The sequence below is a fragment of the Lithobates pipiens genome, unplaced genomic scaffold (assembly GCF_037356315.1).
Source record: "Lithobates pipiens isolate NorthernLeopardFrog02 unplaced genomic scaffold, aLitPip1_a1.2 Scaffold_13, whole genome shotgun sequence".
In the NCBI taxonomy this organism is placed as follows: domain Eukaryota; kingdom Metazoa; phylum Chordata; class Amphibia; order Anura; family Ranidae; genus Lithobates; species Lithobates pipiens.
Window position 1 is genome coordinate 384,440,405 of NW_027507718.1, and position 17,466 is coordinate 384,457,870.

Below are 17,466 nucleotides of genomic sequence, written 5' to 3' on the forward strand. Positions count from 1 at the left end.
GGCAAATACTTATGAAGGAAGCCCCTGTGGCAAGCCAAAAACATACGGGGGGATCATATCCCAGCTGATATAATACTGCCTTTAAATTTCCCTAAACTACACTAATAATTATGCCCTGTACACACGATCGTATTTTCCGACAACAAATGTTGGTTGTGAGCTTGTTGGCGGAAAGACCGACCGTGTGTATGCTCCATCGAACATTTGTTGTCAGACTTTCCACAAGCAAATGTTGGCTAGCAGGTTCTCAAATTTTCCAGCAACAAATTTTTGTTGTCAGATTTTCTGATTGTGTGTACAAAAGTCCATGTATGGGGGGAATCAAGTACGAGCCGGAAGCGCTCGGTCTTGTAAAACTAACATTCGTAATGGAGATATCACATATGTCTTGTACGTCACTACATTTGTAAATGTTGGCCAACATTTGTGTGACAGTGTGTATGCAAGAAAAGTTGGAGCCAACAACCTTCGAACAAAAATCCATGGTTTTGTTGTCGGAAAGTCCGATTGTGTGTATGGGGCATAAGGCTTACACTGGATTTTTAGTCTACTGCCTTTGAAACCACCATAGTATGTGGACTAAAAGTAATGAAGATGAAAAAATGAAGAAGATGATAATGAAGAGCAAATGACATTTTTATTTTTAAGCATAACATAGCATGCCCCTTACTATTTCCTTTCTCTAGGGCCGTATTTATGATAATAGCTCTTATAGGCCAATTCCTAAAGCAGCTGAGTAGGAAGAGCAGTACCAAAGAATGTCTTCTGAATCTCAATTAACTTTTTATATTTTAGGATTCAGAAGGTTATTCTGTACATATAGACAACTCTGAACTGAATATTCTGCATGACTATACAGCAATTTTACCTTCAACCATACAGCATACAGGTGAACAATATAAATAGGCAACAATAAGCATTTATAAAGTGGAAAGCAACTATTTACACCATAAAAATTACATCAATCAAGTGCCTATTCTTGCATAGGACAAAGATAAAAATATACAGGCCTTTGCAAAAGACACACAGGGGTATTCCAAGTCATTTTTATACTAGAGATAGAAATTAATGACACTAGTTACCTTTAAATGAGACTTAATCTGTGTACTTGTCACTCCGTTGACTCTCTTGTAAGGAATATTCCAATGGCAGTCCTCCAGCTACCAGAATAATTAAATGGGCAAATAGATAAGGAAAGCAAAATCAATGTCCCCAGGCATTCTACCACATTCCTAGACATTTAAAACAGTTCAAAATTTCACAATTTGTTTGTATAATGTATAGTACATTGCAAATTGTTTTCAAAAGTTGGGAGCACTGTATGCACTACAGCTTTCTTTACTTGTAAGGTTCCAACACAGAAACCTACAGACCAGTCTTCCTGTAATGTCCTTTAGTATAGCTATTACAACTGGGAGTGAACATGGTGGTCATGTTTTGCTCCTGAATTCTCCACTGGTACTATAGACAATTCAGGAGGACGATGCCTGTTATGGAATCTCGTTTAAACAGATTGCTTTAGCAATAACAGTGGAAAGATAGTATGGAATCTTCAAAGACAAATTTCTTTACTAATGACATAAAAGGTCATTTACTCCAGCAATGTTTCCAATGTTACCACACCATATTAACCCAACACAATATCAGATTAGATTATTACTTATTTTATTGCAGTCATAATTCTTGCTTTCCCATATAATTTGTGCTTGAAAGGTTCCTTCTAAAAATACAGGACAACTTAAATAGATCATAAGATATTGCTTTGTTTAAAAAAAGAAGAAAAAAGAAAGAACGGAATGGCTCCTGAAACTCAATGATAATTGTTGGGAAATTTAAAGTACGTCACCATATGAGAACTGCTTGCCACTAATAACCTCCTTCCCAGAATGCTTGTTGTCTGGCTGCTATGCTGTTCTGCTGGCCTCAACAGTTTTTAAGGACAACACTGAGAAAGTGTTCATATTGGTACTACACACAGTCAGTAATTCAAAGTACTTAAAGCGGAGGTCCGCCCACCGCTTCAAAAATTAAAAGCCAGCAGCTGCGCATACTGTTTCTCTCTCCTATTGACCCGGCGGCTGGGGAAGGAGGAGGGAGCTGAGCGGAGACATCAAGGGCCGCGGTGCAGGCTCCTGGAAGTGGGACCGGATAACTGTGAAAGGCAGGTATCCTCTCCCCCCCCCCCCCCCCCAGAAAGGTGCCAAATGGGGCACAGGAGGGGGGGGGGAAATCAGATGAGCGGAAGTTCCACTTTTGGAAAACATTTTCAAAATGAGAGGATAGCAATGCCACCCTTTACATTTCTCTTTTGGGTGGACGTCTTCAGAAACCATAATTTAAAGCAACTAGCCTAAATACTTAATCTTCCTTTAAAAAGATTAATTAAATAGTGTGCTGTATCTAAATGTCAAATCTCACTAGATACAAATTAGTTTGTACATAGAGTATATCAACCAAAATTAATTTTGCTTGGAACACCTAATCCATTGATTAAACCATAATACTTATACTTTACGAATGTGCTGCACTCACACTGACATCTCGCAGACCATTGTTCTTGTTTAGTGACCTCTGAGTGTCAGAAATCTGCATGGAAAAGAATAGGTCCTGAACAGATTTAGTTCCTTGGCCACCCCAACTGCTTCTCTGTAAAAAGAGAAATAAAAGTCAATGGGTATGTAAAAATTCCCACAAGATAGTTACACAAAAAAATAACTAATAAAACACAAATATACTGTATACTGTATATATTGTTCCCCATTATCCTTGTTCACAAAATATCTATGTTTGCTTGAAAGCCTTGTTTGCTGATAAGACTAAATCAGAACATGTGAAATTACATGAATGTGTGATCTCCTATTGAAACACTAGCCCAGTGATGGCAAGCCTTGGCACCCCAGATAATTTGGAACTATAGTGGTACCTTGGATTATGAGCATAATTTGTTCCAGAAGAATGCTTGTAATCTAAAGCACTCGTATATCAAAGTGAGTTTCTCCATAAGAAATAATGGAAACTCACAGTGGCACTGCTAGTGTTTACAGTACCACATTTAACCAGAGGTGGGGGGGCGCCGGAGACATTCAGAAACACTCGGAGCCGCTTGGAAACACTCGGGAACGGAGTGTTTCTGAGTGTTTCCAAGTGTTTCTGAAGTGGCTTTGAATGGCTCAGAGTGTCACTGGAGCCCCTGCACCTCTGGCTAAATGCACTACTGCACACCCCAGAGGCTTGAATCCTGACAATGCTTGCAAACCAAGTCTGAAGTTTAAAAAAAAATAGCTCATATTGCGAAAATGCTCGTAAACCGCGTTACTCGTAATCCGAGATATTACGGTACATTTCCCATAATGCTCCTGCACTCCAGAGTGTAGTTGAGCATCATGGGAAATGTAGTTCCAAAACATCTGGAGTGCCAAGGTTCACCATCACTGTACTAGCCTCTCTTTCTTAGTTCACTTCACTATACACAGTGGACCATAAAAGTAAGGCCCCACTGCAAAGAATCCTTTTTTTTTTCTTTTCTTCTTTTTTTGTTTTGAATGCAGTGAAGAGGTTTTGGAACACCTATCAGGTTTTTATTGTTGTCTGTTTCCCCGTTAGGGAGATTCACCCTCTCTATTTTTCATGATTACTGTTATCACTGAGAGTGAAAGAAAATACGAAATTTGGGTTGTTACAAAAACAGTAAGGAAGAGGAAATCTTTCAACATGGACACTAGTTCTGGTGACACTGATGACAAACAGGGATTCCCTCACTTTGGAAGGATTGCCTTTCAGTTCCTGTTTTGGCTATGGGACAGGAAGTGAGGGGAAATCTTCCCAACTGGACTACAGAGGGCAATAAAAAAAAAAAGACAGGGGTTATAACTTTTCCTTACTCTATCCAAAACGAAAACAAAGGCTTGCCTTTAGTTCTACTTTAAGCAAAATGTACATTAAATTGATGTCACATTACACCTGGAGTTGTTCTGAAATATTTATACAACATGTTAAAGCCCCATTGAACATTTAATTTAAATTAGCTAAACACATACCAGGTACATCAAAACAACAGTTATCCAAAGTTTTACAGAGTGATTTCTTATGTAGCAACCACAACCTTTGCTAACATGCTTCAAAGGAGGACCTTCCATCCACCCGTGTGCACAATGTAATAGTAATGGTCTCTCTGCAGAGGTCCCCCCACCCACTTTCAAGTTATAGGTAGAACTCTCCAATCAGCAGGGACTATAAGCTTTGCTGCTTGCAAAAGTATAGAACTGATTTAGTAGAGGGAGTGGGTTGGGGCAGAGAGGAGTCAGACCTCTGCAAAATGAACACTGCTTTTATATAGAGCGCAAGGGTTCTTTTCTACACTGTGCTGACATAGGACATGCTTCTGCTCAGGTTGTCGCTGCTTACTAATGAAAATTAACTTTAACACTTTTGTATACCTTTTGTTTTGATGTACATGAAATGTATTCAGAAGATTTAGATTGAATTTTCACTTGGGGTTTAATTCGTATTATATTCTCAATAGCTTTTAATTTCATTAAAAAAAATTGTCTTTGCTTACTAAGCTACAGAGGCCCTGTTGTAAGGCTCTACACTTACCCTTATTGAGTGTGAGATAATAGTAGGAGATGATTTGCAAATAGGAGGGAAGGCAATGTCTTCTTTCTTTTCCTGTAAAATAAAAGACATAAGTAATACAACAAAAGTGAATCTTTCGAGGTTAGATCAGGGTCTTAGTTGCATCATCCAGTAATCAATCACCAAAAAAGCTAACGTCATTGATGACCACTCCAGAACCCGGAGTGGACAAACCTTAACTGCAGCATTCTTGCTGGACAATATGGAACTTTAAAATGTATGTTATTGTCCTGTAACCATTAACTCCCAACCATCATTTGTAGCAACTGCCATCTTTTAGAATCAAATTTCACAGTCCATCTTTTCTCATCAGCTGTCTTCTTTTTAGTCTGAGGTATAAACTAAGTAAATCTTTCTGTCTGTGGTCCAAAAATGGCTACGTCTTGTGAAGAGCTCATTGAAGCATTTGCAAAATGTTATAGATTACATCAGCACTCCCACTTTTGTGGTCAAATACACAGCAGATGGCAAGGCATGCATTGGACACTGGGTGACCCAGAACAGGAAACTGTCCTGGGCAGGCTAAGTAATTAAATACATCGACATAATGGGAATTGATCAGCCAAAACTGCAGCTAAACCATATGAGCCCATCCTTTCCAACTAAAGTGTGTCTAAATTATGATCAGTATCATTTATCGTTTAATTCATTGATCATGTGAATTAATATTATATTATTTGTATTGTCATTTATTGACCCTTGTATTGACTGTATCAATTATGTTCATCGTTTGATTATTTTGCGTTGACTGTACCAATCATGTCCATTGAATAACTATATTAAATACTTTTATATGATTATTATGTAAATCATTTATGATTACACAATTCAGTATATATTATTAATTATTGGTGTTTATTTAATATCAATGACCACCCTTAGAGGATTGTGACATTGCATTAAATTAAATTCAATCTATTTGTACACTAAACAATTACATATGTACCCTCTGACATGCCTCATCTAAAGTCCCAATTGCAATTCCTATCCTTTTCTTTCAACCAATTTTGGGATGAAGGCTTGCCATTGTTATACAAAGGCTGGGACAGGTCACACTCGTCCTTAACATTGCATAACCTGCATGCTACCTTTTTTCTTTATGTTTTTGTATATTCTAAACATGTCGTGTTTACTTTCTTAAATAATATATATTTTTTTTTTATCTGAAGTTGGGTTTTCCTTAACGTTCACTTCACGTGTTGATAAAACAGGACTAATAGAAAGGTTGAATCTCCCTAATGGAGGGGCACAGGCATAAATAAAAAATCTAGCAGGTGTTCCATTCCCTCCTCACTATATCCAAAATGGAAAAAAAAAGGTTTTGCCTTTAGTTAAACTTTAATTTGAAAAAACTTCAGGAAAAAAAGTCGTGAAAAAACAAAATAAAAAAAACAATTGTAGGTTTAACCAATCATTTTTTGACTATTAATGATTCATTGGCAGATGAGTACTATTTGCTTGCATACTTTGTGCTAAAAAGTGTTAAGGTGGTAGGTATGTTATCATATACGATATTAAAGCTGGGTGTAAATTGATCGAAATTCAGCGGGTTTAACAGAGACCGGACGCATTACAAACCATCTTGATGTTCACGAGAAGTCGATCTAATGGAAAATTTTTGTTCAATCAGTGCTACAGCCATGGTTAGTTTATTCTGACAGCAGAGGATTCCCTGCTGTCAGAATACAATAACACAGTGGAAAGGATTCCTCTACCCACCTTGCTTGCGTGGAAGGGGAAATCCATTCAGTTTTTTTCCCCCATCAGCCCACTGATGGTAAAAAACTGACCCATGTATGCCCAGCAAAAAAGAGAGGAAGCATCCACGTATACAGCTTAAAAACTCGAATGCCTCGTACACACAACCAGACTTTCCGGCAGACTAGGTCCGATGGTCTTCCCTAAAAACTTTCGGTGGAGTTCTGACTGACTTTCCGTACGAACGGACTTGGCTACACACAAATGAACTAAGTCCATTCAAAAGTCCGTTCATTTTGAACGTGATGACATAAACGGGACTAAACAAGGAAGTTCAATAGCCAATAGCTTCCCTTGCGGTCGTATTTGGTCTGTCGGACCAGCACACAGACAAACGGTTTTCCAGATTTTAGTCCGTCGGATAGATTTGAAACATGTTCTATTTCTAGGTCCATCTGATTTATTTATTTTTTCGAAAAATGATGGGACTATCCCACACACGATTGGATTGTCTGGTGGACTAATCCCTTCGGACATAGTCTGCCAGAAAGTCCGGTCGTGTGTACGTGGCATAAGCCTTTTCCAAGTAATTTAATAGGTATTTTTATGATGGTTTATTTGAATGAGCAAGTGAGTGAATGAGTGAGATTGTGATACCCAAACAGGAAAATTACAAAGTTACAGTTTTGTAAGCCTTTAATGACTGCAAATGTTTGTAAAGTTCTGAGTATGGAACATGCTCATATGTCATTGTCACCACTTAATCCACCTAACTGTATTATTTCCTGGTGAATGTCCCAGTGCTGTATGCAGCTCCAGTACACTGTAACAATTCTTAACCTCACTCACTGCTCAACCAGGTAGAGGCAAATATTTCCAATAATGATGCAATAAGGTTCATCTATAAAAACTTCAGCTGATTAAACACAGTAATGAAAGACTGAATTGCTGCCAACCACATTGATGTCTTTGTTGTTATGGAGCTTCTTTTATATATAAAAAAACACTCTTAGGAAATCAATATAATGTAATGCAACAATTCAGGTTCAGTTATGAGAACATGTTACAAAAACAAATCTCAAATGGTTCATACACAGGACCTCCAGGCTTTGGTGAGCGTTTCTGTGTTACATACTGTACATTTTATTTTGCCCCTGTTTTAGACATCTATTTTCCATCCCTCTTTCTCCTAGTTACACATTAAATAGGACCTACCTAAAGTTATAACAAGAAGCCAAACCTGTTCGAGAAAAAAGTCCATAGCAACCTATCAGATCCTATTATTTATATTCTAATTAGTTTTTGACTGCCTGATAGAAGCTACATCGCCGCTTTGTCTATATACTGCATTTTACAATTAAAGACCCATGCTAGTAGATCCCAATCTGTAATTTGTATTTTTTCTGCTGGTGGTGACTTCAATCTCACCTTCCTATGCCTAAATGTAGTTGTTTTTATTTTTGTTTAGATCAGCATAAGGGATGGTACTTATATTCAATGAGAAGTGTCCCTTGTACTTGTGGCTGCCGTCTTAGTTACCGTCTCCTCCATCCTCTGCCAACTATATCCCCACAGTGGTAATCTTCTAGTACTGCAGGGGTTAAAGTGGTAGTAAACCGCAGATTTTTTTTTTTTTTTTAAACCTGCAAGACAATGACATAATGTGCTTGTATGCACCACACACTAGCACATTATGAAATACCTTTAGGAAGCCCTCTAGAGGCGAGATGTCACTGCTGGCAGGGCTTCCATCTTCACCCGGTCTTCCTTCCAGGTTCAAGTGCACTCCTAAACAGTGCAAGAAACTTTATTTTATTTTTATTCACTGTACCTACAGGTAAGGCTTATTATAGGCTTACCTGTAGGCTGTAGGTACAAGTGTCAAAAAATACTTTACTGAAACTTTAATACGAGCTGCTGGATCTGTCATAGGTACTCATCAAAAGTGCCAACTATGCCCAAATATGACCCCTCTTTCCACCCCCCTGTTCCATTCAAAGAAGCTGTACTATAACTTTCATCACTGCAGGGGTATCAGGTTGGCAAATGAAGAAACAATTAAACTAATACAGCAGCCACCAGCACAAGGGACACTTCACTTCAAAAATCTTTTTACAAAACGAATGCCCCGTACACACGATTGGACTTTCCGGCAGACAATCCAACGGACTTTGCAGCTGAGGTCTGCCGGACTTTCAAGCAAATGGACTTGGCCACACACGATCACTCCAAAAGTCCGACAGATTCGAACCTGATGACGTAGAATAAGGAAGTTCATAGCCAGTAGCCAGTAGCTGCCCTAGCGTCGGTTTTAGTCCGTCGGACTAGCACACAGACAAACGTATTGTCCGCTAAAAGCCGAGTCCTTTGGACAATTTTGACGCAAGTCTTATTTCTAGGTCCGCCGGACTTTTGGAAAGAAAAAGTAAAGGGAAATGATCGAATTGTCCGATTGTGTGTACGTGGCATTAGGCTTTAAAGCTGAACTTACATTCAGTTTTGTACAGCCTCCTCCCCCGTACTAAAATAGCTTACTCTAATTTCACTGCAACCTGTGTGCTTCTTACAGTGTGCATTAGGAGCTTCAGCTAGTCAGATACAGCCTTTCCCCCCTCAGCCTTAAAATAATTGTAAAGTCTTGTTTTAAAGAAAACAAACAAGTGTGTACTTACTTGCTCTGTGCAGTGGATTTGCACAGGGAAGCCTGGATCCTTCTCTTCTCGGGTTCCTGTTCACTGCTCCTGGCCCCTCCCTCCTGTTGAGTGCCCCCCACAGCAAGTAGCTTGCTATGGGGCATCTGAGCCGAGCTGCAGCTCCGTTTGTCCATTCAGACACAGAGCTGCGGTTCAGGCCACCCCCTATATCCCCTGATTGGCTAAATTAATTTGATTGACAGTAGCAGGAGCCAATGGCACTGCCAATCAGGAGGGAGAGTCCCAGATGGCTGAGGAACTCGTGGACATCACTGGAAAGAGATGAGGCTCAGCTATATATTAGAGGGGATGAGGGGAACTTCTACACACAGAAAGCTTTTTATCTTAAAGCGGAGTGCCACTTATTTTTGTGTTTATTAAAAGTCAGCAGCTACAAAAAGTGTAGCTGCTGACTTTTAATAAACACACACTCACCTGTTCCACAGTCCAGCGATTCAGCCGCCTGAAGCCTAGCTTCTCTCCCTTGCCTCTCCGTGGCGCCGGCATTGCAAGTGTGGGCACCTGGCTGTGACAGCTTGCGGCTTTACAGCCAGGTGCGCACTGCACAATCGCGAGTCACGCTGTGCTTCCCCATTGGTTGAGTAATCTTCTGGGACCCGTGATGTGTCCCAGAAGATTGCAAGGAGGGAGGGGGAGAGGAGAAGTGGGAGCAGGTACCTGTCAAAACTAGGTAACTGTTCCCCTCCCCCAAAAATAGGACATGCCAAATATGGCATATTTAAGGGGTAGTGCTTAACCACTTCAGCCCCGGACCAATAAACACCTTAAGGACCAGAGGTCTTTTTCCAATTTCGCCCTGCGCTGCTTTAACTGGTAATTGCGCGGTCATGCAATATTGCACCCAAACGAAATTTGCGTCCTTTTCTTCCCACAAATAGAGCTTTCTTTTGATGGTATTTGATTGCCTCTGCAATTTTTATTTTTTGCGATATAAATGGAAAAAGAGCGAAAATTTTGAAAAAAAAAGATATTTTCTTGTTTTTGTTATAAGAAAAATCGAATAAACTAAATTTTAGTCATACATTGAGGGCAAAATGTATTCAGCCACATGTCTTTAGTAAAAAAAAAGTCAATAAGCGTATATTTTTTGGTTTGCGCAAAAGTTATAGCGTCTACAAACTAGAGTACATTTTCTGGAATTTACACAGCTTTTCATTTATGACTGCCTATCTCATTTCTTGAGGTGCTAAAATGGCAGGGCAGTACAAACCCCCCCCAAATGACCCCATTTTGGAAAGTAGACACCCCAAGGAATTTGCTGATGGGTATGTTGAGCCCATTGAATATTTTTTTTTTTTGTCCTAAGGGATTGAATAATGACAAAAAAAAAAAAAAAAATTACAAAAAGTTGTCACTAAATGATATATTGCTCACACATGCCATGGTTATATGTGGAATTGCACCCCAAAATATATTTCGCTACTTCTCCCGAGTATGGGGATACCACATGTGTGGGACTTTTTGGGAGTCTAGTCGCGCACGGCACCCCGAAAACCAATCACCACCTTCAGGATTTCTAAGGGTGCAAATTTTTGATTTCACTCCTCACTACCTATCACAGTTTCGAAGGCCATAAAATGCCAAAATAGCACAAAACCCCCCAAAATGACCCCATTTTGGAAAGTAGACACCCCAAGCTATTTACTGAGAGGCAATGTTGAGTCCATGGAATATTTTATATTTTGCCACAAGTTGCGGGAATATTACAAACTTTTTTTTTTTGCACAAAGTTGTCACTAAATGATATATTGATCACACATGCTATGGGCATAAGTCAAATTACACCCCAAAATAAATTCTGCTGCTTCTCCCGAGTACGGGGATACCACATGTGGGGGACTTTTTGGGAGCCTAGCCACGCACGGGACCTCGAAAACCAAGCACTGCCTTCAGGATTTAAATATAAAATGCTACCAAAAAAACTGTTAGCGATCGCAGGGATCAGGCCTGACTCTGCGATCGCTGCAGTTATGTGTTTAGTGTTTTGTAAGTGACAGTGATCGATCGATACTGCACTTGGGTGGGCTGGGCAGAGGGGCAAAACGCAGGTGCTAGCAGGTATCTAGGCTGATCCCGCTAACAATGCGTTTTTTTGGAACCCTAAACTGCTGGGGACGCTAGTATAGATCTGATCAGATCAGATATTGATCTGTTCAGATTCTATACCACTACGGGAGGTTTATGCTTTGTGTGTGGATGTTAGTGGTACTGGCACTAACCTAGCGCTGCCTGGGGCGACGCAGATCCTGACCCTAAAACCTAATTGATATCACCCGCCGGGTGATCAGGGGGTTAAACCTTTATTGGGTAATAAATGGTGGGTGCCCTGATGCTATAAAAAGCAAACTAACCAGAGTCACCCGTAACACTTATACGGTGATCAGTGGTGAAAGGGTTAACTAGGGGCAATCAGGGGGTTCAAATTTTTATTAGGTAGTATATGGGGGTCCCTGGCGCTAAATAAAAACCTGACAGGGAACCTAAATAACTAACTGGCTAACCAGCGTCACCAGTGACACTTATACTGTGATCGCTGGTGAAAGGGTTAACTAGGGGCAATCAGGGGCTTAAAACCATTATTGGGTAGTATATGGGGGTACCTAACGCTATAAAAACCTGGCGGTGAACCTAAAAAAATAACTAGCTACCTAACGACACTAGTGACACTAATGCAGCGATCAGACAAACGATCGCTTAGTGACACTGGCAAAAGGGGGTGAAAGGGTTAACTAGGGGCAATCAGGGGGTTAAAACCATTATTGGGTAGTATATCGGGGTACCTAGCGCTATAAAAACCTGGCGGTGAACCTAAAAAAATAACTAGCTACCTAGCGGCACTAGTGACACTAATGCAGCGATCAGAAAAACGATCGCTTAGTGACACTGGCAAAAGGGGGTGAAAGGGTTAACTTAGGGCAATCAGGGGGTTAAAACCATTATTGGGTAGTATATTGGGGTACCTAGCGCTATAAAAACCTGGCGGTGAACCTAAAAAAAAAACTAGCTACCTAGTGACACTAGTGACACTAATGCAGCGATCAGAAAAATGATCGCTTAGTGACACTGGCAAAAGGGGGTGAAAGGGTTAACTAGGGGCAATCAGGGGGTTAAAACCCTTATTGGGTAGTATATTGGGGTACCTAGCGCTATAAAAACCTGGCGGTGAACCTAAAAAAATAACTAGTTACCTAGCGACACTAATGCAGCGATCAGAAAAATGATCGCTTAGTGACACTGGCAAAAGGGGGTGAAAGGGTTAACACCATTATTGGGTAGTATATCGTGGTACCTAGCGCTATAAAAACCTGGCAGTGAACCTAAAAAAAAAAACTAGCTACCTAGCGACACTAATGCAGCGATCAGAAAAATGATCGCTGAGTGACACTGGCAAAAGGGGGTGAAAGGGTTAACTAGGGGCAATCAGGGGGTTAAAACCATTATTGGGTAGTATATCGGGGTACCTAGCGCTATAAAAACCTGGCGGTGAACCTAAAAATTAACTAGTTACCTAGCGACAGTAGCGACACTAATGCAGCGATCAGAAAAATGATCGCTTAGTGACACTGGCAAAAGGGGGTGAAAGGGTTAACTAGAGGCAATCAGGGGGTTAAAACCATTGTTGGGTAGTATATCGGGGTACCTAGCGATATAAAAACCTGGCGGTGAACCTAAAAAAATAACTAGTTACCTAGCGACAGTAGCGACACTAATGCAGCGATCAGAAAAATGATCGCTTAGTGACACTGGCAAAAGGGGGTGAAAGGGTTAACTAGGGGCAATCAGGGGGTTAAAACCATTATTGGGTAGTATATCGGGGTACCTAGCGCTATAAAAACCTGGCGGTGAACCTAAAAAAATAACTAGTTACCTAGCGACAGTAGCGACACTAATGCAGCGATCAGAAAAATGATCGCTGAGTGACACTGGCAAAAGGGGGTGAAAGGGTTAACTAGGGGCAATCAGGGGGTTAAAACCATTATTGGGTAGTATATCGGGGTACCTAGCGCTATAAAAACCTGATCGCTTAGTGACACTGGCAAAAGGGGGTGAAAGGGTTAACTCTAGGGGCAATCAGGGGGTTAAACCTTTATTGGGGGGGTAGGGGGCTACCCTGGCCCTAACACTAACTGCCCTGACAGTTTTTACTGTTACAACTGACACTGAATGCAGTGATCAATAAATAAATGATCAATGCAATCAGTGACACTGTGACTGGGGGGGGGGGGGGGGGGGGCGGGGGGGGGTTTGTGTACCTATGTGTACCTATGTGTTAGAGTAGTGTTTTGGTGCACTTACTTTTTGTCTTCTCCTCGTAGTCCGGTCAAAAAGACCGCCCCAAGGAGAATGACATCACTTCCTCCTTCCTGTGTATACAATACACAGTGGGAGGAAGCTTCTCATTGGCCAGGAGCGATCCAGAGGGGGTGGCCAGAAACCAACGGCCATTCCCTCATCACGGATCGCTCCTGAAGCGAACCGGACCACCGTATCCAGCGGGAGGGGGTCCGATTGGACCCCCCACCCGCTGGAAGGCAGGCACGTACATGTACGTGCTTGTGCCTGCCTTGCCATTGCGATGACGTACAATAGCAATACGGCGGTCCTTAAGTGGTTAAAGCAGGAATGCATTAAAGTGCATGTAAACCCACACATATATCCAGTGAAGTGAACAGCCTCAGATGATACACAGAGATGGAACACAATCTACCTATATAAGTTTTACATGTATATCTGCTGTCTTCATCTTTAGAATGTTCAGATCGTGTTCGGAAATTTTCTAATCCTATTTAACACTGCAGTGAAGTCTGGGCATACAGCCAAGACAGCTGATTGGAGGAAAGGCACACAACCCCTCTCCTCATAGATAGAGACTTTAAGAGCTTAACTACTGTGTTTGAATTTCCTTTAGGATGTTGGACTAGGTACTCCAAGACACAGATAGATCCCTGTGAGGGGTGTCTTGGGGTCCAGAAGTGGCCATTATCCATATCGCTATTTATAAATCTTACAATAATTATATTACGGACTTTATTATACAAATTCTAAGAGACTTACTCTTGTTCAAGTCCCTTTATGACTATGAATATTAGATACTTGGGAATACTACTTTATTCTTTATTGTGGATTATTTGTTTATATGCTATATTGTGCTGAGAAAACCCTGTCACTACATTATACTGTGTTATGTTACTTTTATTACTATATAATATTTTTTTTTTGTTTTGTAACCCTTGTTGTAACTAACTCTGCTAAAAATCTCAATAAAAACATTTGAAAAAAGAGACTTTAAGAGCTGATCGTTGAATCGTTCAGGGTTCTGCTAATCTATTTATAACATCCTCCCCAACACAAAACTCTGGCTGCTTTTATCATATGTGATGGAGAACTTGTCAGGAGTTATCAGGCTGATAATAGAAGAATGGAGTAGAAGAAAACCATGGGACACAGAGCTTTGAAGAGAGATAACAAAACACTGCAGATATATGTGCCCAGTTCACATTTCATGAACTGGGATTTACATCCACTTTAAGATAAAAAAAAACCTTCTGCATTTACAGCCCCTTTAATGTCCCTATTTTATTACTCAGGGAGACTCAGCATCACACGTGGGCATTACCTAATGTGGTCTGTATACAAATTTAACCTGCCTAGGAACACCCACTCATGGAAATTGAAGAGAAAGCTAAAAGTAAAAGTTGTCACTGGAACAGGGATTAAGATACATCTTTCAATAGAGATACCTCTTCCAGTAACAACTATTAAAGAAGGGATTTCCTCTTAATTTGTGGAGCTGTCTTCATGCTTCCTGTTGGCTCTTCTCAATAGAACATAGCCAAAAAAAACGTGAAATGAAACAGAAAAAAAGGATTTAGGTTATACACACAACTTTCTGTCTATGTATTTATTGGTGTTGCAAGTACATACAAGGTTATTTTGTAGGAAATTTCTTATATGATGTAGACTAGCGCAAGTAAACTGTCTTAAGTAAAATGATGGCTCGTCTTCTGAAAATGTTAGTTGGCTGGCTGTCCTGCTGACTCTTACTTCATTGGTTTGCTTCACTAACCTGGAGCAGGTGTGCACAGTGTACTGACCTTTCTCTATCTTTGCTAGTAAACATTTTTGGGAGGAAGCAGCAATGGCAGTTTACATACTTTGCTCATAACAGGTTTCCGTTAAAGCTGAATTCCATAGAGATATAAAGGACTGCTCTTAATCCATCAGTGCGTTCCATCAAAAATAGTTATATATATATTAAATTATATATTTTAAATGGAGCTAGTAAAAGACATATCAGTGGTGGTCAACTTTCTTGATATGTGCCTCACAAGAGCAGACCCCAACCTCACCAAAGGGCCGCACATAAAATGTAATTAATATTCATTGTGTAAAAAAAGAAAACTGCGCTATTATCTAAAAAGGACCAACCTGCAATTCAAGGCATTATACGACGCCAGACAGAAATAAAACAAGGTGAAGCTGCACTAAGGATTGATTGTAAACGCCACAAACCGTTGGGAATAAGCCAATGCACTAATCAATGTCAAACAGATAAATGCAAACTGTTAATGCAAAGGCAAGTGAAAACCAATAAATATAAAAATAACAATTAAACATACAAAAAACACACCAAGTGTGTATCTAGATGGATTAATAGAACCCAATCACAAAGTGATGCAGCAATAGCAAAAAAAATAAATGTATATGACGGAAATGTGATAATCAAAGAGTGAATCCTGATTTACAGAAAAAAAAAAAAAAAAAACACAAAGCGAATTCATAAAACATGTGATGTCTGGCAATAAATGAAACGGATTGTGCCATTTTCAATCACTCCTTAGCGCAGCTTCACCTTGTTTTAATTAATATTCATTGTCAGAGACGGCCGACGAACAAAAGGACATAGTCAAAGACTAAGGGCATGATACAAGAGATGGTCAGAGATTGCAGATATAATAAATAAATCAGTCAGAAATTGCAGACATGGTACAAGGGATGGTCAGAGACTGCAGACATGTTACAAGAGACTTCAGAGACTGTAAACATGCTATTGGAGTTGTTGAAGACTGGGTACATGCTTCAGGAGAATGTAAGACTGGAGACATTACACAAGGTTGCTAGGAATCAATAGCATAACAAGACAATAGAGCAACACAGATTAGTGTCTGCGGGGGTCCAAGGACCACACCCAAAAAGTGCCAAAGGGGTTGGGCATCAGGACATTATACTCTATATATCTTTATGATATCTTCCTATATTTACAAAGCCAGCAGGATGTAGACTGAGAAAGAAAGGATGGAGTGTATTGAACCAGTTAGTCTCTACTGCAGTTTACAGTGCTATTACTATAACACCGGGAGCCTGTGATGACACATACAAGCATATAGAATGGATGCACAATGATGAGCTCAGGTCAGGGGCATTTTCTGAAAGCAGTTGGCCTGTGTGCAGGATCATAAGTCGGACCCCAGCAGCTGAGAAAAAGTGCCATGCTTTCTCAATCACAGTTAAATCCCTTCTTTCTGAGATAGGAAGTAGAAACCTAGCGAGTCATTTTCCTCCAGTAGATGGTCAGGGCTAGCAGGACTGTGATTGCCATTAGCAGTGGCCAATGACAGTCCTCCTCCTCCTGGAAACAGGGACCGCTCCTCTCTAGCAGAACTAGACCCAATCTCTTTCTCATCACAAAAGCTGACGATCACAGTTACAGCAAAGTTAGAGAACCAAACAATGTTTCCCATCTTTCACAATGTGTGGGGACACAGTGTCTCCCCCTCAGTGCAGGTATGGCGTGGGGAATTCTGAAATTGGAATGCATTAGTCTCTCACTGACACGTCCCCGCGCTCCTCTGCTGATGAGGAGGGTGTCAAGTGCCGGCAAAAGAGGCTTTGTGTGCCGCTTGCGGCACCAGTGCCGGGAGTTATCTACCTCTGCCCTAGTGACTGTTGTTATAATGATAAAGTCTAAACTTCTGTCAAAATATAGTTATTTTGTTTTGGATAGAGTGGGAACGTTTTCAACATTTTTGTGAAGTGCTCACTACTATCTGTGACCTTTGTTTTTTTTTTGTTCTCAAAATATTTTTATTGAGATCAACAAAAACAAACAATGCAACACAGTGGTTCCAGATAAAATATTGTCAATGGCAATTAACCATGCAATCACAATCCACCATTGAAACAACAATTATAATTTAGCTCCGTTTTTCCTTCCTTCCCCTCCCTCTAACCCACATAATACTACTCTTATTGACAAGTGTACACTCACAACCTAACTGGTATACATCATGGGTATAATCCACGTCTATATTAAAGTAGTAATCTAAATAAGTAGTAATCTTTAGTAATCTAAAACCAAATCAACCGGAGAAAGGCCTGGAGTGTCTAGCCTCGGAGACCATATGGCAATGAACTTGGT

At 40.3% G+C, this 17,466-nt stretch overlaps 1 protein-coding gene across 2 annotated transcripts in view; it reads right to left on the reverse strand.

Annotated features, from left to right (window-relative positions):
* Window positions 1-17,466, reverse strand: part of LOC143975182 (uncharacterized) — a 142,503-nt gene that overhangs the window by 103,049 nt on the left and 21,988 nt on the right. For both annotated transcript variants that reach the window (XM_077477284.1, XM_077477285.1), the window contains 3 exons: window positions 4,597-4,668; window positions 2,533-2,646; window positions 1,083-1,160 (listed from right to left, as the gene is read on the reverse strand). In XM_077477284.1, coding sequence (XP_077333410.1) covers window positions 1,083-1,160; window positions 2,533-2,646; window positions 4,597-4,668 — 264 coding nt within the window. The remainder of the gene's footprint in view (window positions 1-1,082; window positions 1,161-2,532; window positions 2,647-4,596; window positions 4,669-17,466) is intronic.